The sequence below is a fragment of the Meriones unguiculatus genome, chromosome 6 (assembly GCF_030254825.1).
Source record: "Meriones unguiculatus strain TT.TT164.6M chromosome 6, Bangor_MerUng_6.1, whole genome shotgun sequence".
Classification (NCBI taxonomy): domain Eukaryota; kingdom Metazoa; phylum Chordata; class Mammalia; order Rodentia; family Muridae; genus Meriones; species Meriones unguiculatus.
In genome coordinates, this window is record NC_083354.1 from 113628185 (window position 1) to 113655140 (window position 26956).

Sequence of the window (26956 nt, forward strand, 5' to 3'; positions counted from 1 at the left end):
CCAATGAGGTTCGGGGCCGCGTGCGCAGATTCAAACGGCGGCTCCTGAGGGAGGCTGGGCGCGAGATTCGGCGGTGCGGACAAAACCCTGCAGGAGGCTGCGAGTGCTGCAGAGCAACTCGCTGCGGGGAGAGGGCGGGGGTCGGCGCCCGTGACCCAGCGGCGCAGGGCCGGCGGCTCCGAGGCGGAGGCGGAGGCGGCGGCGGGGGCGGGCGGAGGGCGGGAGCACGCCTCCTGACATGTCCAGGGCATCCCGAACCGGGCCCGGCCGCGGCTAGGAGCAGCGGGTCTCGGCGCGCCCCTCGGTCCCGCAGTCCCGCCGGACCCCCGCCTGACGGGGCCTGCGTTCCGCTCTTCGGCCCCCCGAGGGAAGGAGCTGGGGGGAGCGGCGGGAGGGTCGTGGAGAAGGGAGCATCCGCCCGAGGCTGGAGGAGGCTGGCCCCGCGTCCCCGCCCAGCCCGCGCCTATGCGGTACTTGAAGGATGGCGAAGAGGTCGCGCAGGTGGGTGCCCTCCCCCTCGGCCCGGGCCTAGCGGCCCCGTCGCCCCGGCTGCCGATCCTCGCCGGCCGGTCCCCCACCAGGCCCTCTCGGCCTGGGCATAGGTTTTCCTTCCCGCTGCCCCACACCCCCTTCGGCCGCGCTGGCCGGAGCGCATCCATCACGAGAGGAAGAGGCAGGACCGCTGCGTGGAGGGCGCTAACCCCGGGCTCCCAACCCCTCCAACTTACGGGGAGGTTTCTTGCCGGGTAACTTTGCGCACTTTGAGGGGGGATACGCCACGCCGGGGGAAGTGGTTGCCTTCGCCTGGATGACTAGAAACTGGGGTTCACTCCTCCGACTTACCGTGCCAAATCAAAACACGCTCTCCTTGACAAACCTGGGCAGGCGGCGTTCTGAGAGAAGTCCTTTGGAGAAGGGGGCCTGCTAAATCTCTTCTGTCACCCCCCATACTGCTGTTGTGAGGTTCTGGGTACCTTCTGAGAAGATTGTTACCTTGTTACCCTCCGGTAAACTCGATCTTAACTGTGTGCTTTAGTTACTTTGTATTCCAAGCGTTCGCTTTGGATCCTGAATGTATCTGTGTTGTACAGGACACAGTTTCATTGTTGTTGTTGAAAGATGTGCTAGAATGTCTTTAGGCACAACTTTTATTTTATGCAGCTGTTTAATAATCACTCCTAAATTGTGTAGAATAATCAGATGACAAAAATTTAGTGTCTCGATTTTCAGTATTAAGGAAACCTGAAAAGTATTTTCCAAATACTTCCATTTATCTAAATCTAAAGCCTCAAAAATCTTAAGAGTTGTATTTCCTGCGTTGAAATTTAGTATTGAGAGTCATTCATTGCAGATTTGGCTTTACAATAATTACACAAAAATACTTTGCTTTATTCATTTATTAAGCATCTGCTGTATGTAAGTTGGTTCTACAGATAACAACACAAATTTAATTATGGCCGAATAACTTTATGTAGCAGCTACAGAATAGATTGAACACTGAAGTGGAACAAATGTGCAATCACCTGCAGGCACACTGACCTGGCACTATTATCATTTTGGATTAGATAGTTGTAGGATTTTTAGCAGCATCAGTACCTCTACTCAGTAGAAGACAGTAGCCCCTTTTCCCACAGTCGGGACAACCAAAAGTGTCTACAGATGGTGCCACTTATCTTTTGGGGGATGGAAACAGGACCATGCAGGTAAGAACTGCTGATCTACAAGTTCAAGGACATAACATTCTCATCTTTGGAAAACATGCAGATTTAAAAATAAATAAGGCAAAAAAAAAAAAAATAAATAAGGCGCTGTGGTACAGCTTTAGGCTTTTTGAATTTTGAAGTCTAACAATGTTTTTAAATGATGCAAAGTGATGAGTTAATATGCCATTATCTACTTAGAATTAGTGTTAATCTTCCTTGAAACAGTGTCTTGGCTAATTCTGTCATTTAATTAAAAGCTATTGCTAGACATTGGTAGATGAATGTCAGATTCTTCTCTCAATTTTTTTTTTTTTTTGCCTTTTCATGTCACAGTTGATCTTGTTTTCTAATAGTAGGCTAAGGAGAAATGGCTTAATAATTGCTTATTATAAATTATTTTATTAACAGTATTTTGAGTTTGACTTCTAAACATTAATTATACTGTTGACTTTTATTTTTTGCCAGATGTGTAAGTTAATTGAAACAATATAGGATGGTGTAAAGAGTTCTAATAAGTCCAGAGTAATTGTACTGCAGTGAAACTATACTTCTCTGGGAGAATAGAGGATGTGGTGGGAAAAAACCACCTCTGGTGTGTTTCTTCGGGTTTTATTCAGTGAGTTCCATGTGCTGTTAATTTTTTGTATATTTAAATATGACTCATGCATATTAGAAGATAATATAACGTGAGGTATTTGAGGGTGAAATAACTTATTCATTGGGCACTCTAGTCTTCTTTTGGCTAAGAATCTTAGTATATAAATTCAATTTATAATAGAGAAACAGAGACCTCCAGTTTTGCATAAGGATACAGGCATAAATATTGTAAGACATTTTTCTGTGTGATTTGAAAAACAAAAACAAAACCCAAAACAGCTAAGAGCAGAAAATGTTTACCCTAAGTTTGAAATAACCAAATGATGTTGGTTATTTTTAGTTTTTTTAGTAGCTGCAGAATTTGTCACTGAGATTTACATATAGAAAAAGGTGATGTAGTTTTGTGATTTAAAATAGTTTAAGAACCCAATGGGGATTTTAATGACACAATTTACAGCTAATTCTTATATTAGGACATCTTTTAACAGCATTATTTGATTTTTAAAGCATTTCATGTAAAAGTAGCTGTAGTTGTATTTTAGTACATAATTTTTTTTTTAATCTTTGTGTGTGTGTGTGTGTGTGTGTGTGCGCTCGTGCATGCACTTATGCCAAGGTGTGCCAGCTGAAAGACAGTTATCTGGAATTAGTTCACTTTTTCTGCCATGGTTGTCCTGAGGTTCAAACTCAAACTCTGGTTGACAGGCTTGGCAGAAAAAACCTGCTGAGTCATCTTTTCTGTTCCAGTTTAGTTTTTAAAAGCTAATTGAATGCTTAAAAATAAATTCACAATAATTCTGATGCTGCAAAGTCTACTTACTAGGTGCAGATTAAGGTATTATAAATATAACTTAAGATGACTGATGATTAAATGAAAATGATGAGATGAAAGCTAGATTCTGCATAGGAAGTTTTTTCCTTAATGGTGTACGTGCATTTGTGTATGTGTGTGAGACCATTACTGTTGTTTCTAGAAACATGAGTGGAGGGAATGAATACAAAACTATGAGAAAGGATTATTTAGCCAGCTCTGTCTTTAACTAGCAATACTATTTTGGGAAAGCAGATATAATTTTTAGTTTTTATTTGTTAATATAAGGGGTTTGGACTCTAGTCTGTAAGGTAGCTTATAGTTTTAATGTGTATGGTATTTTGAGGACTTTTGTAACCTTCCTTTTTTTAAAAAAAATATACATACTTTAAAATAATTAGAAATATTGTCTATTGTTTTTGTTTATGGATAACTATATAGAATTCTTTTCAGTCTTTATTTCAGTGTTTGTGATAGCAATGGTCTAGATTATTTGAAGTCAAACCTGTCTTACTCTAATAAGGCTAGTTTGCAGTCTGGAGGTGGAAGCCGATATTCAGGCATGCAGTACAGCATATTAACCACTGGGTGGCCTGATTTCACTTTGTTAAATCAGCTTGGTAAATATAATTTTTGAGTGCAGTGGAACTGAAAATAAACATTCAGTTGCAGTGACCTCAAGAAGCATAACAAAGTTTTTTCTATTTCTTTCTGTCTGTCTCTCTCTCTTTTTAAAGACAGGGTCTCACTCTGTAGTACTGAAGAGCCTTAAAGCCTCAAAATCACCATCTTACTATGTAGCCTGGGCTAGACTTGAATTCATGAAAATCCTCCAGACTCAGTCTCTCAAGTGTTGGGATAACAGATCTGAGCCACTATGACCAGCCGTGTTTTATTATTATTATTATTATTATAAATATTTAAGACTTGAGGAAATTTGAGTTAAAAAATGTGATCAAATTGAAGCAGTTTTACTAGGGCAAATTCTTTAATTTCAAACCAGAGGTTACTTTTTCAGTAAAAGTAAATTATATTCTTTGTTTGTTTAATTCGTCTTTATTAGGTTGTCTGTTATTTTGTACTTCTTCCAAATGTTTTATTTTAAAAACCAAGTATAATTTTGTGTATTGATTCACAAGTAAAATCATGACTATCGTATCCTATTAGCTTATATTCTAACATGTTACAGATATTTTGTGCTTCTTTTTGTTGTTTCATAGTCATCCCTATTACTTTGTTTACCTGTAAACCATTTTCCACTTGAACATAATATGCTTATGTATTGAGAATTTTTTATGTGTATGTATATGCTAATGTGTGTTTGTGTGCATGTAAGCATGTGCAGGGGCTCTTGTGCTGAGGTAAGAGAACTGCCTTCAGGAGTCAAGTCTCTCTTTCTATCATGTGGGTCCTGGAGATCAAACTTAGGTTGTCAAGCCTGCACAACTGTCTCTGAATCATCTTGCTGGCCCAAGCCCTTCCCTTTTCTTCTTAGTAATTTATAAACATCCTTAGGCATCTTCTTGTTATAGATAGTAAAACTGATACGTTTCTAGGCTTCTTTGTTATGTTACTAGAAATTGTGTCCTGTTTTCATCAATCAAGTGCACATAGAAATAACTTGGGGCTAGAGATGTAGCTGCATGGTATGATGCTTGCCAAGTACAGATGAAGGCTCTGAGTTCAACACTCATCTCTGAGCACAAAAAGAAGCCTGTGCACAAAGAGTTTAAGCTAAAATTAAAAGGTAGATTAGTTAAATGCTAGGAAAGTCCCAGTGGCAGAGATGATTCCAAGAATTCTACCTTGTCCTTTCCCTCACTGACTCACCCAGCTTCCTGAATGCTGAGTGGACTATGGAGCTTACTGTGAAATTGATGGACATGCTAAGTGAAAAACAGAATACAACCTCATGTAGAAATAGAAATTCCTCACAAAGTATGCAGTCAGAAGTTAAAGAGCAGAAGCTTCATTTATTTATTTATTTATTTATTTAGGTTTTTGAGACAGGGTTTCTCTGGGTAGCCATGGCTGTTCTGGGCTCACTTTGTAGACCAGGCTGGCCTTGAACTCACAGTGATCCACCTCCCTCTGTCTCTCTGAGCACTGGGATTAAAGGCATGTGCCACCATGCCCAGCAAGAGCAGAGTTTTAAAGTGAACAAGGTTTTAGAAATATTACTCCTTGGTGACTAGTCTTTTTGATCAAAGTAACACTTTTATAACTCATATCTTAAAATATAAGAATTTTAAGGTGGCTTTTATACAGACAAGATGTGGTATAGGCATTTTTATGATTTATTAGTGATCTAAGCAAGCACATTTCTAAGTTAAAATTAGTTTGGCATAGAGATAACTTAGTTAAAAAAAATAGTTTTGAATGTGCTGTGATGGAAGCTCTTGGGACCAGAGGGGAATGAGGACAAAGAGAAATTGTGAGAAGTATACCTGACAAGTTTTTCTGGGGGTCAGAATGTTGTTGGGGAATTTCTAGGAAAGCTTAGGCCAGATTGTAGAAACCCTCAATCAACCCCTTGTGTGCTGACTGAATTACGCTTAAAAAATTTGTTTTAGCAGGTTCTGCTTCTTAAAATTCTACCATTTGGTGGTTCATTGGGTTTTAGCAAATGAGAATGTCTTCCCTATCCTTCCATAGCATTGGTTCTCAATCTTCCTAATGCTGCAACCCTTTAATTCATTTCCTTATGTGTGGTGACCCAATCATAAAATTATTTCATTATTACTCCATAGTTATAATTTTGGTACTTTTATGAGTTGTGATATAAATATCTGATACACAACCCAAAGGGGGTCACAATCCACAGGTTGAGAAGCATTGCTCTAGAGTTTTTGTTTGTTTTGTTGTTTTTTCCTTCTTGTATTTCCTTTGAGGTTGCACTGGTATTGAGGAAGTCAGACATTTTAGATGGGCTGAAATGGAATACCACAAATTTTGGAGTATAAAGCTGTTAAAGGAAAAGAAAGATTTTACAAATATTTGAATGACAGGTACTGTGCTTGGTTTTTGGAGGTAAACGCGGTAATGATGGTCTGTGAACTTACTCTTTTGTTGGGAAGGTTGGCAGATGTGATGAGTATTAAGAAAGATGGAGGTAGTGCACGCCTGTAATCTCAGCACTCCGGGAGGTAGAGGCAGGTGGGTCTCTGTGAGTTCAAGGCCAGTGTGGTCTACAAAATGAGTCCAGGACAGCCAGGCTACACAGAGAAACCCTGTATCTGAGTGGGGGGAAAGAACGGATATTCTGTAAAAGAAATTTGAAATCACTAAATTTTGAAGCATTTCCATGCTATTGTGTGTTGGTTAATCCCATATTTCTGATCATTGATTTTGGCCTCTAATAATAGGTACTTTCTTTAATTAAATCTGTGTGTTGATTTGAGGCATAGTTTGACAACAATACTAAGGGCTAACAGATTATTGTTGCAATATAGGAATCATAGCAAATAGTCTAGATAATTTTGCTGTTTGGTCTGCTCAAATATGAAGAATTTTGTCAAATGGATTTGACAAGTCAGAGGAAATTAGAGGTTCCTATAAAGGGTGTGTGTATGTGTGTATAAAATCTAGAGCTTAATTTTTAATTTTTGTAAGATTGAGTTTGTGTACTACACTTAGATATTAAAAGTCATTTGTATATTGCACTAAATTAGTCAAATCTTCAGACTTGATACTTGGAATCAGAATGAATTTTTAGGAGTTGAATTCTTTAGTAAGGCAAAAAATAATTTTGACTACTGTTAGACAATCTAGTCACATAATACTGAATCCCCTTTTCTTAAAGGTAGGTAACAGACCCAAGAGGTTAGTGTGTTTAGGGTTATAGTGTTATAACTTGAGTCATGTTCTTATTTCAGAATGTATTTGAGGTTTGTCTTGGCTAATCCCAGCTTCTTCGTATGCTTTTCTCATTTTTCCACTGTGTTCTATATAGTAAAGTGGTTGAATATTGAACTTTAGAAGTCATATGCATATTTGGTGCGACTTTAGGAAGAACTTAGTTTTCTTCTTTTTTGAAATTTACTTTATATGCGTTAATGTTTTACCTGCATGTATGTCTGTGTGAAGGTGCCAGATATTGGAGTTACAGACAGTTGTGAGCTGCCAGGTAGGTGCTGGGAATTGAACCCAGGTCCTCTGGAAGAGCAGTCAGTGCTCTTAAACACTGAGCCATCTCCCTAGCCCAAAGTTACTTTTCTTAGTTACTTTTCAAGTTTTTTAACTCTAGGAAATGGCAATAGTAGTAATATTCCTTTCTAATAGTTGTGGAGTTTGTTTTATTTTAATGATTTACTTAAAAATTTTTAGATAAGGTCTTACTGTGTAGCTACAGCTGGTCTAGAGAACTTCCTGTTTAGACCAGGCTGGCCTCAAGTAGAGATCCACCTGCTTCTGCCTCCTGAGTGCTGAGATTAAAGACCTGTGCCATCATGCCTAGCAAGATTTCTTTAAAATAATTTTTTATGCGTATGAGTGTTTGCTTGCATGAATATATGTGAACCATGTGTGTGCCTAGTGCCGGAGGAGGCCAGAAAAGGGTGAAATAGGTGGTTGTGAGCCACTGTGTGGGTACTGGAAACCAAACCCAGGCCTTCTGTAAGATCTGCAAGTGTGCTTAACCCCTAAAGGCTCTCTCTAGCCCAGTGCGAAGTTTTAAGAGGGAAATTTCATAGGCTGTCATACTGTTAGTGCTTGAAAAGTTTTAACTACATTTAGAGAGCATTGTTTTCAGTTACTCATTGCTCTGGCTACTCAGTGCCATCTAATTTAGATTATCAAGGAGATGTGCCTCTCTGGGGAGGGGCTTCATTCTGTAAATTCCTCCTCCTTCCTTCCTTCCTTCCTTCCTTCCTTCCTTCCTTCCTTCCTTCCTTCCTTCCTTCCTTCTTCCCTCCCTCCCTTCCTCCCTCCCTCCCTTCTTCCATCCCTCCCTCCCCCCCCTCGCTTCCACCCTCTTCCCACAAAAACTCAAGCTCTGATTTTATTTGCCCTCAGTACATCAATATTTTGGATCATCTCATGGCCTCAATTATTATTTTTTAATTTTATTCTCTATCACTCTCTCTCGTGTTTGTATATGTGTGTGTGTGTGTGTGTGTGTGTGTGTGTACACGCACATGTGTGCATGTGCTTGTGGCAGCCAGAAGACAATCTTGTTTTCCTCAGTACAGACCAATTTATTTTTGGAGACTGTCTTGCTGAACCCATAGCTTGCTGATTTGCCTTTACTCATCCTGTCTCATAGGGCCCCATTGTTTCCCATATAGTTTCTTTTTTTGATGTTACATGTATTCCAGTACCATGTCTGTTCCCATCTTCCTTTTTAAGACTTGATTTTTTTATTCTTTGATTAATGTTGAGACTGTATGGTTTATTCTGAATAGCTTCTGTAGGCATGCCTGCATATACAGACTCTGTTTGAATTAAATAATTTAAGTAAAATTCTTGAGCGTACACATTCATTGTTTTGTAGTGAGGACGAGGATGATGACCTTCAATACGCTGATCATGATTATGAAGTACCTCAGCAAAAAGGACTGAAAAAACTCTGGAACAGAGTAAAGTGGACAAGAGATGAGGTAGTTACCTGGCAAGATTTATGAATCTCATATTTATTAATTAATACTGTTATAATTATGAAAGGAATTATAAAAACAATGTGAGGAAAAATCAATTTACTTGTGCATTCTTTTTAAAAACTCAGTAAGTGACATGAATGGTTGATTTTGGGATTGCCTGAAACAGTTTGGAATTTGTGTAATAGTGACTAGTTCTCAAAATGAAAACAAAATATGACTTGAGGATGAGAATGTCTTCTGCATACTAGGAGTTGAGGAAAGATTCTAACTTTTATGCCTCTCTTAACAGGATGACAAGTTAAAGAAGTTGGTTGAACAACATGGAACTGATGATTGGACTCTAATTGCTAGTCATCTTCAAGTAAGTGAGATGTGAAGTTGCATTTCTGTAACAACATCTTACTTAATGCATTGGGTTACATCTTCTGGTTTTTAGAAATGTGTTTTCATTCTTTAAAATATCTGGTTAAATTTTTTTTTCTGGCATGTTTGTAGTTGTTTGCTAATGATTTAGAAAACACTTTTCTAGTACAGGTTGAGTACTTTAAATCCAAAAATCTGAAATCTGAAGTGCTTCAAAACTCAAAACTTTTTGAGTACTGACATAGAGCCACAGTCGAATGTTTTATACATGACCTAGTATAATATGTCACAGTAAAAATGCCAGGTGTACTTAAATGTATAAAATTATTAGATTATGTGTATAAGGTAGATATAAAGCATAAATGAGTTTCATCTATAAATATGTCCCATCTCTAAGATATATCAGTTTATATATATGTAAATATTTCCAAATCCCAAAAAACCTGAAATCTGAAATATTTTTAGTCTCAAGAATTTTGAATAACAGATACTCAGCCTGGAAGCATTTATCCAGGGGCCCGAAAGGACTATTACTATAAAACAAAAATGGCATTAAGTTTGGGTAGGACTTCACAAATATTTGTGATAAATGGTTTTATTTTTTTATATGTTGGAAATTGAATCTAGGGCCTTGCAAATTGAGGCAATTACTTTATGACTGACCTTAACTGTGATATATGTTAAAATATTTTGAAAGAATTTTACTATTAAAACATTTTGACAGCTACCCAATAAAATCAAGAAAAAATTGTTAGGTTTATTATCTAATTCGTATGTTTTTAAGTATTTTTATTGATTTTTTTTTTTTGAGATAAAGTCTTACTTTGTAGTCCTGGCTAGCCTCAAACCCATAGGTATCTGCTTGCTTCTTTCTCCTGAGTGATAAGATTAAAGGTGTGCATTACCACACCTGGCTATTTATGTATTTATTTTAAATTATGCTTGTTCATCATACCAATATTTACATATTAATTGGCTTGTAATTTATAGATTATGGAAATAGTTTTGCATGTACTTATTTGTTTTTCAGAGCATTGTGGGTAGTTAGAATTACCCATATTTTAAATTTGGTTTTAGAAACAATGTTACCTGTAGTTCCCCCCCCCCCATATAATCATAGAATCTCTCAGTATAACCTGAAAATTAAGGTCAAATAATGGGAGGAAAATAGATTGTGAAGTTAGTCTAAACTGTATTCAAATGTCAGCTCTGTTAATTTAGAAAAATTTCTTAACCTCTTTGGCCTTCAGCTACTTGCTTCTGTAGTATTGTGAGAATTACAGGTATAAGAAGGTTGGCATACTTTCTGTCATTTAACACGTGTTCAATAAAAGCAAGCTAAGTTGGAAATTAGTACACTAGATTGGACATAGAATTGATACAAGATTATATGAAAGTTGTTTTTGAAGAAAGAAGTAGCTTGAAATGCATCAGCCTAGATAGATGGAAGCCATACATAAAAAAGCTTAGTTTAAATAAAAGTAATGAAGTCTTATGGTACAAAGGCATTAATAGCGAAGACATTTTTATGCATCCATTATATTTATTTTTAGGTTTTCTAGAGTCTGGTATATGAATAGATAATTTTGTAGGTTGTATATTGGTAAGGAAATAGTAGGTATTATTATTTATTGTTATCTTAGAATTACTTTGTAGATACTTGGTCATGAACAGATTAAAAAAAGGCTTCATTTTATCACTTTTGGAGTTGAAGCTGTTTCATTTCTTGTGTGTGATTGAACCTGGGGCCTTGTGCATGCTAGTTGAGCACTCTGCCTCAGAGCTGTATTAACCATTAACCTACTTAATTGAACTATAATGCTTCTATAAAAACATTTTATGTTTGATTAATAATTTAGAGGGTGCCACTTATAAATAAATATGCTTTTAACACTAGTGATACCTTTAGGCTTTTTGTTTATTTGTTTGTTTTTGAGACGGGGTTTCTCTGTGTAGTCTTGGCTATCCTGGACTCAACTTTGTAGACCAGGCTTGCCACAAACTCACAGAGATCTGCCTGCCTCTGCCTCTCTGAGCCTTTATGTTTTTGTTTTTGTTTTTTAACTTGTACTATGTGAATTTGAGCTGCTCTGTTTGAAGTTTTATATCTGCTTCGATGCCTACTGTCACTTATTTCTCAGTTCTGGATCAATTTTTTTATGGAGTATGTCTTGCTGCTTGCTGTGTTATAAAGGATAATATAGAGGTATATACTTTAATTTCAAATGTGTTATTTTTAATTTGTAGCCTAACCCTGTGATTATTAAAAGAACAGAACTGGGATTTTAGGCATGTAAAATAAATATTGCATGTAAAAGTTTGGTGTGAATATATTATTGATTCATATTTTGTTCATGTGGGTATACTTAAATTTGGGTTAATTTGCTTTTTGGAAGACATTTATTTAACAATAAATTTGTCCGAATTCTTTCAGAATCGTTCCGATTTTCAGTGCCAACATCGATGGCAGAAGGTTTTAAATCCAGAATTGATAAAGGGTCCTTGGACTAAGGAAGAAGATCAGAGGGTAATACGTTCATATTCTTTTGAAAAACTTTTAAGTATTAATTTGTGTGCATGTATTTGGACACATGTGTGTTCATGCATGCATGCTCATAGCATAGCTTACCTGTGGAGGTCAAAGGATAATTCGTGGGAGCTAGTTCTCTCCTTCCAACTACTGTTTGGATCTCAGGGGTCAAACACAGCTCATCGGACTTAATGGCAAGTGCCATTGAGCAATTCCTTGCCTCATGTTCATATTCTTTATGTTCACTGTGCAGGTGGATTAGATTTATTTTCTTATTAACATGCTGTAACACATAAAATTTAAGTGTGTGATTAAGTGTACATGTATGCTAGTGTTGGAGGTGGACATACATGACTTGTGAACATACATGAGGCGGCTCGAGGACTACATTAGGTGGTGGTATTCCCCAAGACAGTGTCATTCTCCAGTTTTTATGAAATAGTCATTAACCTTAAGCTTTCCAGTAGTGGTAGGTTGGCGAGCCTCTGAGCATCATGGGTCTGCCCTTCTGCCTCCCTAATGCTGGGATTGCAAGTGCATGCCACTATGCCCAGCTTTTAAAAATGTGGTTCCTGGGGATGGAATTCTGGGGATGGTTTTCATGCTTGCAAGGGAAGCACTTTAACAACTGAATCATCTTCTCAGCTCTCACTTTAAGTTACTTGGTACTGTTCTTTAGAGGCTTGTGTTCATAAGAATTGAATGTTGAATGTCTTGAAATACAGCTTTTTCCACCCCAGCGCAAGGATGAGTGAAATTATTTATAATAAATACAATCCTTTTTGAGAGATTCACTTACAAAAGGAAGAATGCTTTATTTAAACTTTACTTTAACAACATTTAAGGCATAGTTTTAATTAATATTAAAAATAGATTTTAATTTTATTTTTACACTTAATAACTTCATACGTAAAAAAGTTGTTCTTAATTTTTTTCTCTTGGCCTTAAATGAACCCCACGATTATTAGATAAATGTCAGGACATCCTGTTTCCAGAGGGTTTATGATAAAAAGCCAGTAAAAATTGTTGAAGAATAGAAGCATCTGCCCTCCACTAGGAATTGCTCTTTAATTTATGCGCTTAGTTTGCCTGTTGCTAATATACTCGTAGAATACTCATAAGAGCAAATAAGCAGAAGTTTACTTCACAAGGCCCAGGACTAATCTGACTTTTTTTTCTTTGTTTGTTTCTTTCTTCTCTCTCTCTCTCTCTCTCTCTCTCTCCCTCTCTTCCACAAGACTCCCTTCACTCCACCCCAATGTTTGGTTGTAGGTCTCTGCATCTGTTTCCATCAGTGCTGGGTGGATCGCCTCTAGTCTGACTTTTCTTAATGGCCAATGATAGGTTTTGAAATGTGTGATCTGGGGCTGGGGAGATGGCTCCACTGCTAAAAGCTCCTGTAGTTTGCTGTGAAAGCACAACTTTAGTTCAAACCCTGAATTCACAGTGGAAGGAGAGAACTGCCTAGTGAAAATTGTCCTCTCACACAGTCACCGTGGTTTGTACATGCCTATGCTCATACTTACACATCATAAATATGCAAATGATAATAGATAAATATGAGTAAATAAAACAATGTAGGGGCTTTTTAAAATAGATATTTAATAGCTGGGCCTGTTGCATTGGCTATAATTCTATCTACTCAGTAGGTCTAGATAGGGCATTGCAAGTTAAAGGGCTGCCTGGGTAACTTAGTGAGACCCTGTCTCAAAACAGAAATAAGAGGCAGGCTGGGAATATAATTCAATGGTAGAGCATTTGTTAAATACACCTAGTACTGGGGAGAAAAAGAAAAACCAAAAATAAATGACCAAAACTTTACATTTAGCCTTTAAATTTTATTTTTAAAAATATTGCAAGTAGATACAGATATTGATATATGCTAAATTTAATTAATTCACCAATATAGAATGTTTATGATGGATATTTGACACTGGATCAGAGTAAAGTTGGGCTGAGGAGATGAACTGTTCTAATTTCAGTTAAACTAAAAACAAGGTTTAGGAAAAATATACAAATTGTATTTTTTCAACTTGATGGAGGAAATGAAAAGTCAGTAATTATAGATCTTTCCTATATAAATATCTATATCATATATAAAGTCATATGACTACTCCAGCCTTGACATACTTCAGTTACATCTTAAAATTCTCTCCTGGTAATGTTTTTTCAACCTTTGGTTTTATTTTTTAGGTTATTGAATTAGTTCAGAAATATGGACCAAAAAGGTGGTCTTTAATTGCAAAACATTTAAAAGGAAGAATAGGTAAGCAGTGCAGAGAAAGATGGCACAATCACCTGAACCCCGAAGTAAAGAAATCTTCTTGGACGGAAGAAGAAGACAGGATCATATACGAAGCACACAAGCGGCTGGGAAACCGTTGGGCAGAGATTGCAAAATTACTTCCTGGAAGGTGCTGATACAAGTTCTACACTTTAACATGATCTTTACCACCTTGCTATTGAACATATTTGCAAGCTCCCTTTTTTATTTGTAATTCAAATTTAGACTGCATAATATAAGCAACCATTTGGGTCCATTTATATTAAATTCTACAGTAAGGAATTGTACAATAAAATGATAAGACCTTTAAGTTATTGTGTAAACATTTCATCTACTCCACAAGTCATGTTTATGTATCATTGCCAGGTGGCAGAGCTTTGCACAAGCAAATGAAATGAAATCTAAATTAGTGATCTTTTTCACAATAGATACTATGCACAAGGCTAGTGATTACAAATACACTGGTTGAAGTAAATTATTGTGGAAAATTCAGTTCTTAATTATGGTATTCCTCAATCTGTGGAAATAATATATATGTTCATGTAACTGAAATATAGCATTTTCCTCAAAGGCAGTGATGTGCTAAGTGCACTCTCAATTGTACTGTTCATGTATGTTCTGACAGTTCCTAGTGCTGTAGATCTTACCTGGGGAACTTTTGATCTCATATATATCCTCATGCTTAGTAGCTATAATCTCTATGTAGTGCTTTATAGTAACTAATATGCTTTTATGTGCATTCCTTCTTAATCTTTGTATACTTTCGAAATAGGTAAAGGAAACATTATTGTCTTTGTCATAGGAAATTAGGACACTATATATAGATATATATCAGCCCATTAACCACGGGCTGCGAACTTGTGACATATGTTCACTATTCTATGTACTTTTATTCTTTGTGTAGAACCTCGCTGAGTGCTTTAGCATAGTGGCTTTTAGTAAGTGTATATTTTATGCAGAATGGACTTTATACTACAAATAGTTCTAGGTTCATCTTTATAAAAAGAGCCTTGAGTAAAAAAGTATAATATTCTAAGAAATGGTAAAGATACTTGGAATCTGTAATTTGTTTCTTTCCTTCCTTCCTTCCTTTCCCCTTCCTTTTTTAAAAATTTATTTTATTATTAATTACAGTTTATTCACTTTGTATCCCAACTGTAGCTCCCTCCCTCCTCTCCTCCCAATCCTTCTCTCCCTCCCTCTTTTCCACCCATGTCCCTCCCCCAGTCCATTTAGGGGAGGACATCTTCCCCTTCATCTGATCCTAGTCAATCAGGTCTCATCAGGACTGGCTGCACTGTCTTCCTCAGTGGCCTGGTAAGGCTGCTCCCCCATCAGGGGAGGTGATCAAAGAGCAAGCCACTGAGTTCATGTCAGGCAGTCCCTGTTCCCATTATTAGGGAACCCTCTTGGACACTGAGCTGCCAAGGGCTACATCTGAGCAGGGGTTCTAGGTTATCTCTTTCTTTCTTTCTTTCTTTCTTTCTTTCTTTCTTTCTTTCTTTCTTTCTTTCTTTCTTTCTCTCTCTCTCTTTCTTTCTTTCTCCCTCTCTCTTTCCTCCCTCCGTCCTTCCATCCCTCCCTCCCTCTCTCCCTCCCTTCCTCTCTCCCTCCCTCCCTCCCTCCTTCCACCCTTCCTTCCCTCCCTCCCTGTCTTCCTTTTCTCTCTCTCCCTTCCTTCCTTCTTGGACTTCTTGGATTGAACCCAGGACCTTACTCATGATAGACCACTAGATAAACACCTTACCTCTGAGCTATATATCCATCTCAAAAAACATTGGGTTGTTTTTTTTTTGTTTGTTTTGTTTTGTTTTTGATGATTCTTTGTTTCTTTTCCTGGTGTGAGGCCTTTGTACTTGCCTTTTATGTAGAAGGCTCTTTCTCCTGTTTTGTTTTTGAGACAGGTTCTTACTATGTTGTCCAGGCTAGCCTTGAATTCCCTCATCCTGCTACCTTAACCTCCAGGTACTGAGACTTGGTGCTGATAATCCTATACCTGACTTTTTTTTTTTTTTTCTTTCTGTTCTTGTGCTGCTAATTCATTGTCATCATTCAGATCTTGGCTTCACTTTCATCTCACTAGAGGTCTTCCTGGGCCACCTAACCAAAATTACCCCATTTACTCACTTCCCATCCTATTTTTGCTATCCACATTGCAATGATAACTTTCTTATTTATTTTGTGAATTGTGGTCTTTCTTCCTCGTTGCCATGCTTTCAGTGAGAATTTAAGTTCTATGACACCAGGGACCTTCCAAATACTTAATTTCATTAGTTGTAAAAAATATGCTTTATATATTTTGTGCAAGTTAGATAGTGTTAAAATTTGTGGAATTCCTTTCCTTTTAAAATTATGTACTTTGATTTCTTAGGACTGATAATTCTATCAAAAATCATTGGAATTCTACGATGCGAAGAAAAGTGGAGCAGGAGGGCTACTTACAAGATGGAATAAAATCAGAGCGAACTTCATCAAAACTTCAACACAAACCTTGTGCGACTATGGACCATTTGCAAACCCAGAATCAGTTTTACATACCTGTTCAGGCACATATTTTTAATATCTTTCTTATTTAAAAAACAATTTCTTTAGTTGCTATTTGGGAAAGGTTCTTGGTTTTTAGGACAAGTAAAATTTGTATCAGGCAGTGACACAGACATTTAAATTTCCAAACTGAAAAAGTGAGACATAATTTTGACATATCTTAGTATAAATTTTATTTAAAAGCTTTCTTTTATATGTGATTTTCACATTAAAAAATGCAGTAGGTACATATAGCAGTACTCTTTAATTCTTGGCAGTTATTGTGCAGTGGACATAAAGATGTACTTTAACATCTACTGTAGTTTCTCCTCAAACATTGTTCTGTGTTATTGTAGTATTGCCTACCTCACGGGTGTGTATAGAGTATTTTAAAGGAGAAATAGTAAAAAAAAATCATTTAAAGTTTTTGGAGGGAAACAGTAAATAGTTGATCTTTGATCTTGTTCCACTTAGCACTTTACTTGGTTGATTTCAGCCTTCCTTCAGACAGATTCATTAGAGGTTACCTAAGTTAAAACTAGGTGAGCTCTGTCTTGTCCCTTACAACATGCATTTACCCACTGTAAGACATTTGTTTAGGAGTCTTCATAAGACTTGCTTTCCCTTTTTCTGTCTGCCTGTTTCTTAGGTATTTATAATAGATAATTCTTAGTTCTTTTCACATAAGCTGTTGAGACCAAGTAGTATCTAACAAAAGAAAATTGGGCACAGTGCTAAGTTTGCTTCCTGAGCTTCTGGTTTTATTTCATTTTGCTTTTTATAAACATTACTAAGTTTTTTTAGACATGCTTTTAAAGAACCACTTAAATTAGTAATTTATAATTAATTACAAATAGACATCTTAATTTATAAATAGGAAGACATGGGATGATAGTGTAGTTATCTGCTGACACTTGACCTCAGGGATTTATTTTATTCTATTTTTCAGACAGGGTTTCTCTGTGTATCTCTGGCTGTCCGAGAACTTGATCTGTAGACCAGGCTGCTCTTGAACTCACAAAGATCCACTTGCCTCTGCCTCCTGAGAGCTGAGATTAAAGGTGTGCATCACCACTACCCAGCGACCCTAAGGATTTTAATGTTTTATTTGAACATTTTCTTCAGAGTTTTAGATTTCAGAAGCATAAGCTGCAAGGTGTTGCTTCTTACAAAAATTACCGTGTAAAGTTTTTTGACTTATAAAAAGATAATTTCAAAAATTACCTATTGCCAAGGGAGTGTTTGAAAATATCAACCAAAATATGTTGGAAAGATAAGGATACTTTTTAAATTTTTCTGAATTGTTTCGGGGGCTAGAGAGATGGCTCAGAGGTTAAGAGCACTGGCTGTTCTTCCAAAGGTCCTGAGTTTAGTTCCTAGTAACCACATAGTGTCTCACCACCATCTATAACAAGATCTGGTGCTATCTTCTGGCATTCAGGCAGACATGCAGACAATATTACATATTGTCTGCATAAATAATAATTTAGAAAGATTTCTACATTTAAAATTTAAGCTATTAAGAAAATTGTAATTTTTCTTATGAAGTGTGACATGAAGAAAAAAATACATTGGTTTGAAGAACCATGGCAGATTTTTATTGAAAAGTTTGAGAAAAAATAAGTTTCTAATTTATTGGAGTTAGCAAGTTGAGTGAAAAGTGGTCCTAATGGAGTATTGTCAAAGCTGAGCTCTAGGGTAGAGCTCGGGTGTAATGACTATATTAGATGATGACACATGTAGGCTCCTATAGAGAATAGACAGATTATACTTATTTGTATTTGATTGGCAGATTTCTTACAAGCACTTCTCAGGTATTTTGTTAGTGCCCACTAAATTCAAATAAACTTTACAGTTTTTATTATAAATGTTTTAGAAATGAGGCAGATGATAGTATATTGTCAAAGTGTCTGTTGAGACATAAGTAACAGAAAAAGCCGTCTTTATACCTAGAGATTGACATTAGGTGGTGGCTACAGTAGGGACACAATTCTATAGTCTTCTGTAGACAATAGGGTAACTGTCAAAGCTGACTTTTAAAAATATGTTAGGCAATGTTGGTAGACTGATTGGCTGATACAACTAGGCTTAGAGCCAGGTGTGGTGACATACACCTGTAATTTCAGCACTGGGGAGGTTGAGGCAGAAGGATCAGAAGTTTGAGACCAGCGCTGGCTATATAGTTCGCTCCAGGCTGGTTGGACTACATAATAAAACCCTGTCTCACAAAACCAAAAGACAAAAATACAAATCTATAATGTAGGTTATTTCCTACGCTTAGGGTTTTATCAGTAGATTCTAAGGACAGATGATACTAAGTTAAAGCTTTTGTAGTTACGAATTTCAAAGTTATTAGGCAATATCCAATCTCCAGGTGTTTTGTTTTTGTTTTTGAGACAGGATCTCACCATCTAGCCCTAAGATTTTAAAGAGATCTGCCTGCCTCTACCTCCTGAGTGCTGGCATTAAAGACATGTGCCATCGGATTAAAAAAAATTGTATAACCTGTAATATAGTAATGCTTTACTTATGTTTTAGATCCCAGGTTATCAATATGTATCACCTGATGGCAATTGTGTTGAACATGTTCAGACATCTGCCTTTATTCAGGTAAGTTCAATTCATAACAAAAACACAAAGGAAGTCATCATGTGTAACTCCAGTTTTTAAAATGAGGCAGGAGGATTGCTGCAGTTTAAGGCAAGCTGTATCGGGTCAGTCAGGGCTACAGAATAAAACACACCCCAAAAAGCAAAAACAGCAAGTGTCAAACAAATGAAAAACAAAACAAAAAAAACCCAAAAGCAAAACAGAGGAATCCTGGTGACATGTATAGAGCTGTGACCCCAGCACTTGCGAAGTTTGGAACAGGAAGATGCTGTGCCCATCCTCCACTTAAAAAAAAGCTTTTGACATATACTGAGATCTTGAATAGTATAGTATTCTTTTCTTTATTAAACCAGGATAAAGAACATTGCTGGAAATTTTTTACTTTGAGTATTATAAAACTAAATGAAATATATAAATGGATCTGAAATATATAAAGTAGGTGATTAGCACCACCAGCATGGCAATTTGTGTAGTTTTGTAGTTTAAATCATTCATAAAGTTGCTGGATTTTATAAAACACATTACAATAAAATATCCCAGATGTGAATTTTTGACACAATGCAATATGTGTTTTTTTTTCTTTTGTTCATTTGTTTTTGTAACAATATCAAGTAGCCCACGCTGGCCTTGAAGTTGGTATGTAGCTAAAGATACCCTTGAACTTTTAGTCAGCCTATTTGCACCTTCTTAGTGGTGGGATTACAGCTGTGTGCTGTCCTCCATGATTTTAGGTGCTGCTGGAGACTAGCCCAGGACTTCTTGCATACTAAGCAAATGACTAACTGAACTATATTATTACCCTTGTGTTTTTTTTTCTTTTTCTTTTTGCTTTGTTGAGATAGGATGTTACCTTGTAGCCTTGGATAGCTTAAAACTTGAAACATCCTTTCTCTTGTTTCCAGAGTAGGGGAAATCACAGGTGTGTACTACCATGCCCGAAATAGTCATTTTTTTGTACATTTGAGTTTTTCCATTTTAAAATAAAGTTGAACATATTTCAGATTCCAGATTAATTGTGATACATTGATTTAGTAGCATTAAGAGGTTAGTAGCATTTGGATTTAGTAGCATTAGGCTTTATCAAAGGTTGCATTTGAAGAAACTAAAAATGAAAACACTGTTTTAAAGCAGTTGTGATCGTGCCTGTTTTTCTTTTCTTTAATTTATTTTAGCAGCCCTTTGTTGATGAAGATCCTGATAAGGAAAAAAAAATAAAGGAACTTGAGTTGCTTCTTATGTCAGCTGAGAATGAAGTTAGAAGAAAAAGGCTTCCATCTGTAAGGAATAAGCTATTTGGCTATTAGAGCCCTTCATGTAAATGCTTTTGTTTTTTTATTAGCTGTAGAATGTTTTCATTGTGACATCACATTTCAATACAAACACTTTTCCCATTTAACTTGTAATTTTGTAGTTGCTTGATTATGATTTACTTCTCTTCCAGCATGTTTTACAGTGTTTTATATTAGAATATTTAAAAAATACTTCCTCAATCATAAATGACTTAGAATAAAATTTTTAATTTGTATTTTTGTGAAAATTGTATATATGTTATATTAGGCTTTAAAAACCTGACATTCTGTGTAATAATAGATTAAATTGAAAAAGCGTATAAAATGAGAAATGTAATAAGTGTAGAGAAATAAGCTCTAAAATTACTTTTATTTTCTTTGAAAAAATTCCTTTTACTGTATTTAGGATATAATTTCAATAAATTGGATAAAGTAATAATAGCAGAAGGAACATTTAAATTTTGTATTCACTAAAGAACTCTTTCAAAAGAAGTAGGTCGATGTGGATGTCTTCAATTTGGTTAGTGAGAATAACTAGGAATGTTACATTTTATAAATGATGTAAATTCTAGAAGAATTAAACAGGCCATGCTAAATGGATTAGAGGAAAAAAAAGGTGTATATTTATACTTAGATGAGAATTTTAGAAGTGTAAAGTGATATCTGAAGTCTTTCATGTTTAGGGATACGTTTTTTTAGACTGGGCCTACAGCTCAGTGGTAGAGCATTTGTCTAATATGCATGTTCCGTCTCAGCAATGAAAATAGTTGCTCTTTGCTTCCTTAATTTCAGACTTAACAAGAGGACAAAAATATTGAGAGTTACTAGGAACTCAGGTAGTATCACTTCAGTAGAATAAACTGACATCTTCAATTAGAACCAGTAAATAGGAAGATGAAGTATGCACCTTTTAATGTTAATTTTAGTTTTGTTAAAGAAGTGAAAAATAGTTATGCTCAGAGAGTCCTTATCTGTAGATGATTATGTTATGTTTAAGCCATTTTGGAAAATTTTGGACTGGGATGTAGCTTAGTGGTTGAAGCCTTTTCCTATGTTTGAGGCCTTGGGCTTTGTTGCCAGTGCTTCAAAATAAAAACAAAACAACTATAAGAAAATTCAAACACTTTTAAATTTAAAAATTTTAATTTTTCCATTTTATGCTTATGGGTGTTTTGTCTGCTTGTATGTCTTTGTGCCACATCTATGAGGTCCCTGAGGAAGCCAGAAGGTGTCAGATACCCTGGAACTGCCATGTAGGTGCTGGGAATCAAACCCAGGTTCTTTAGAAGTGCAGCCACTGCTCTTAACTGCTGAGCTATCTTTCCACTTCAGTTTTGGTTTTCAAAAAAAAATAGCATTGGGTGATAGAGAGAGGGAATAGTGGGTGGAAATGATCAGAATATATTATATACATGTATGAAGTTATCAAAGAATATTTTTTGTTTTTTTATCTTTTATTCTCTTTATTATTATTATTATTAATTACATTTTATTAATTTTGTATCCCCCCATAAGACCCTCCCTCCTCCCCTCCCAAACCCACCCTCCCTCCTCTTTCTGCATGCATGCCACTCCCCAAGTCCACTGATAGGGGAAGTTCTCTCCTCCTTTCTGATCTTAGTCTATCAGTTCACATCAAAAGTGGCTGCATTGTCCTCTACTGTGGCCTGGTAAGGCTGCTCCCCCCACAGGGGGAGGTGATCAAAGAGCAGGCCAATCAGATAATGTCAGAGGTAGTCCCTCTTCACATTACTATGTAACCCACTTGGACACTGAACTGCCTGGGCTACATCTGTGCAGGGGTTCTAGGTTACAAAGAATATTTTTTAAACTAGTAACAGTACCTTCACACAGAATGCAGCATACCTGTCTCATTTAATAAGAAAAATATACTAGCTAAAGTAATTCACATTTGATGAATTACTCTAGGGATGATTACGTATTAGCAAGCTAGATATTAAAAGGGAGAAAATTGCTGGCTTCTTTTTAAAACTTGCTGTTAAAGATGTGACTGAATAGGCTATTTTAAATATTAGAGGGAAATTGCTTTAGGCCATAGTATAGACTTCATACAGATTTATTTTTTATTAAACAGCTGTGTGATAATAGTAACCACTATTTTACCGAATTCTGTTATGCTGTACTCAGTTGTTTCATGTGCATTCTTGACAATTCTCTATTAATTAATTAGGCAAAGTAGATGGACTGTGTTAGAGATTAAGATTAGGTCTGTATATTTGCATTGCTTTGTTTTTTTTCTCTTGGGCCCAGTGGCTTCTCTCTTTGTTTTTGTAATTTTTTGTTGGGTAAGGGATAGGATTTGTTAGCTATTTCTTATATGTGACTGTTATTTAAATGGTATCTACATTAATGAAATTATTGTTTTATTTTATTTTTAGGAAACTTTAAAATGGGTAGAACTAGTTGTGCAACTGTGTTTACTTTAACATAAAACTTAACATTTTATTAGTGTTAATCTTCAGCACATTTTAAAAAAATACTGTGTATGGGTGTTTTGCCTGCATGTATGTCTCTGCACCATGTACATGCATTGCCCGTGGAGGTCAGGAGAGGGTGTAAGAATCATCTGGAACTGGAGTTATAGACGGTTTTGAGTCCACATGTGGGTGCTGTGAACTGAACCTCAAGTCCTTTGGAAGAGCAGCAAGCACTCTTATCCACTGAGCCATTGCTCCAGCCCTGACTTTTTAATAGTAGAAACCATTTATTGAGTGATTCCTTTAAAACAGGTAGTGTGTTCTTAAGAATATGGTTACCACTTTTAATTTTAAATAAAATTATGTTTAATTTTAAATGAAATTAAAAATTCTTCATGTGTACCAACCACAGTTTGCACATATAACTGCTGGCTCCCATTCTGATTTGCTGAATATAGAACATTTTCATATTTCAGAAAGTTCTATTGAATAGTGTTTTATACATTACAAATTACCTTTATGACTTTAATATTTCCTTATTATTATAACATCAGGTAATTAGGCTTACAAGATAAGTAAATTGCCTGAGTTATGTTTCTAAAGAGAAAGAAAACTAGTATAGACCCTGATATCAGAGTTTTAATCTGCAGTGAGAACAGAGATGAGGATTAGAATATAGTAAGATGGAACAAGTCATTTAGTTTTATAATAACTCAGGAGAAATATGTACTTCAGATTCACAGTTGGGATACGTTCTTGAGTGCTACTTGAGCTCAGTCTTGACACTAGGGATGATTACGTATTAGCAAGCTAGATGAATTAGGGCAATATTGTAAGTACAACAGATGAAGAAATACATGGTCAGTCACATGGCATACTTCTTAATATTTAAACTACTCTTAAGTCAAGACTAGCACTTTGTGTGGACAGTGGGTTAGGGAATGTTCTAAATAAAGAGAACAACAGAGTGTAAAGAGGTTCTCCAAATAAAGAACATCATTCATCAGGAAGTTAAAAATACTAAAGCTTGATATTCTCCTAGAAGGAGGGTTGCGAATGGAATTGTAGAATGAAGTTTGTAAAGAAAATGAGGCCAGGTTTTAGGTCTTTGGTATATGTTAGTGCTAATTTTATTGATAGTGATATTATAGCTAAATTTTATTTAGGAAAAGGAAATCTAGTCAAGGAATGAGGTTTAGTGGAAAAAATTGTGCATTGATATTGAAGAAAGGCTGTATTTGGTATTGTGTATTTTTAGCTGAAATGATATGAAGTATGTTATTGAAATTTTTCACTTAAAATCTAATTCATGACTACATTGAGAATGGAAAATAATACTCAAATTTCTTTTGCACTTTTAGCAACCTGGAAGCTTTTCTAGCTGGTCTGGTAGTTTCCTCATGGATGATAGTATGTCTAACACATTGAATAATCTTGAGGAACACACTACTGAGTTTTATAGCATGGATGAAAATCAGACTGTTTCTGCTCAGCAGAATTCACCCACGAAATTTCTAGCTGTAGAAGCAAATGCTGTACTGTCTTCTCTACAGACCATCCCAGAATTTGCAGAAACTCTAGAACTTATAGAATCTGTAAGTTTGCAGTTATGAAATTAATTATATAATCTCATGTTTAAAAGCTTAATTTAGTATTAATAGACATTTATAATGTTAAACATTGACTAATTTTGATCTTTTTTGTAGAGGTTTCTGGCAAAAAATTTAAAGGTTTAAATTCTCAAATGTCTTAAAATGGTGTTTTGAAAATGTTTTAAAATGTATTAAAAAGATGTTTTTAGAATTAAAGACAGTTTATTCTTTACTAGATGAATTATACAAACATATTAGAATATTGGAAACTAGAGAACCTCTAAAAAGGAAAATTAAAGTTCCCTATATATTTAGACTTGATCATTTGATGTATAACACACACACACACACACACACACATCTTCTACTTACATCATGAGCCTGTCTTTGATTTCTCGGCATACATAAAATTTTTGAACAAGGTCTCACTGTATATATCCCTGACTGGCCTGGAACTTGCTTTAGCCCAGGTTGGTTTTGAACTTACAGAAATCTGTCTGCCTCTGCTTCCTGAGTGCTGAGGTTAAAGTCATGTGCTACCATGCCTGGATCTGAGAAATATTTTTTTTTAATTTTTATATTAATCACAGGTTGTTTACTTTGTATCCCAGCTGTAGCCCCCTTCCTCATTCTCTCCCAATTCTACCCTCCCTCCTTTATCTCCTCCCTGCCCCTTTTCAAATCCACTGCTAGGAGAGGTCCTCCTCCTCTTTCATCTGACCCTAGTTTATCAGGTATCTCCAGGACTGGCTGCCGTGCCCTCCATTGTGGCCTACCAAGGCTGTTCCTCCCTCAGGGCAGGGGAGGTAAAGGAGCCAGTCATTGAGTTCATGTCAGAAATAGTTCCTGTTCCCCTTACTAGGGAAACCCATTTGGTTACTGAGCTACCATGGGCTACATTGGTATAGAGCAGGGGCTCTAGGTTATATCCATATTTTTAAACATTAACTTTAGATGCTTTATAGTATTTCACCATATGACCGTAAGACAGTTTATTTACTCAAAGCATTGTTGTTATTGTGCATTTAGAGGGCATCTAGATATTCAGTATCACCAATAACAAGTAATATTTATAGAAGGTTTTGTTGTCGAATCATCACAGTTATGTACTTAACTAAATTGAATTTCTAAATCAAAGTATATATTCTGTACATATTACCAAATAGTTATATAGAGTCTCATAGTATTTTCCTATAAATAGAATTGTTTTATGATAAGTTATTCTTTTTAATAATAATCTAAAATAGTTTGTTCTTTTTATGTAAAATATTCTGACAGGAAATTTTAGCTACTGCGTTAGATGAAACATTATCTTGGAATATTCCAAATTGGTATTATAAAAAAATGTGATTTTTTTTTTCTAAGGTGGTTATGCTTAATTAAACAAAGGTATTTAGACAAAGCTTGTTTTTACTGATAAAAATGAATAAATAACTTTTTAGAAACTATCATCCTATGTTCAGATTATACTTAACTAGGTTACAGCTTAACTTTAGTTAAAAATTCAATTTTTTTTCTAGGATCCTGTAGCATGGAGTGATGTTACCAGTTTTGATCTTTCTGATGCTGCTGCCTCTCCTGTCAAGTCTACTCCAGTTAAACTAATGCGAATTCAACATAATGAAGGAGGCATGGAATGTCAATTTAATGTCAGTCTTGTACTTGAAGGGAAAAAGAACAGTTGTAATGGTGGAGACAATGAAACTATTCCTTTGACATCCCCAAATGTGGTCAAGTTTAGCACTCCACCAACCATCCTCAGAAAGAAGAAAAGAATACGAGTGGGCCAGGCTCTAGGCAATGAGCTTGGTGATGGTTCATTCAGTGAAGGCAGTAACACAGCACTAAAACACACACCAGTGAAAACACTACCATTTTCTCCCTCACAGGTACTAATGCTTTTATTTATGTTCGCAAATGTTGATCAACTAAATTAAATTAGATTGTGGTATCTTTAAAAGCAGTTGGTTGTTTAGTAAACACAAAAATAGATATGTTTAAACATATACATGAGAATGATAAACTAGAATGTATCTCACAAAGGGTCGGATCTGCATTATTAGTGCCCTAGAATTTCAGGAACCAAAGGGAAGGTTTTGTTGTTGTTGTTGTTGTTGTTTGTTTTTGTCATATAGTCCTATTTCTTTATAAGAGTCCTCAGAAAACTGGCCCCTAAAAGTAAAATAGTTTACTTGTCCAAAGGTGTCAAATGCAGAGCTGAGATTAAGATGCAGTATGATTCTTTGATCCCTGATTGTTCACCTGATGGTGCTACAAAGAGCCTTTATCTGCATACAGTCTCTAAGATTTTCATTTACATGTTACATTTTCCTTTTTTACATTCTTTGAAAGAAATCTAAACAACAGTTTATTCTAAGAATTCCATGTTTGGATGTCCAAGAATACCTGCTTAACTTTTTAGTAATGTTCTCAACAGAAGATGTATACATTAGGACTATTTTTTATTGGATTCTTGTTATACCCCAGGCTGTGTGTCATTTTTCTTAAAGCATCTCTCTTAATCATTGGAAGCCAAAGGGAATAAGGTTTTGAAATGCAGCAACTTCTGTTTGATGGTAGTGTTCTGATTATCTTAATTTTCTTTCCTGTTGCTGTGAT

At 36.0% G+C, this 26956-nt stretch overlaps 1 protein-coding gene across 2 annotated transcripts in view; it reads left to right on the plus strand.

Annotated features, from left to right (window-relative positions):
• The first annotated feature begins 209 nt into the window (after positions 1-209).
• Mybl1 (MYB proto-oncogene like 1) overlaps positions 210-26956 on the plus strand; it is a 37521-nt gene continuing 10774 nt past the window's right edge. For both annotated transcript variants that reach the window (XM_021661385.2, XM_021661386.2), the window contains exons 1-10: positions 210-501; positions 8603-8708; positions 8998-9069; positions 11506-11598; positions 13795-14015; positions 16257-16431; positions 18947-19018; positions 20191-20295; positions 24107-24340; positions 25858-26226. In XM_021661385.2, the coding sequence (XP_021517060.1) occupies positions 482-501; positions 8603-8708; positions 8998-9069; positions 11506-11598; positions 13795-14015; positions 16257-16431; positions 18947-19018; positions 20191-20295; positions 24107-24340; positions 25858-26226 (1467 nt within the window). In that variant the 5' untranslated portion in view covers positions 210-481. The remainder of the gene's footprint in view (positions 502-8602; positions 8709-8997; positions 9070-11505; positions 11599-13794; positions 14016-16256; positions 16432-18946; positions 19019-20190; positions 20296-24106; positions 24341-25857; positions 26227-26956) is intronic.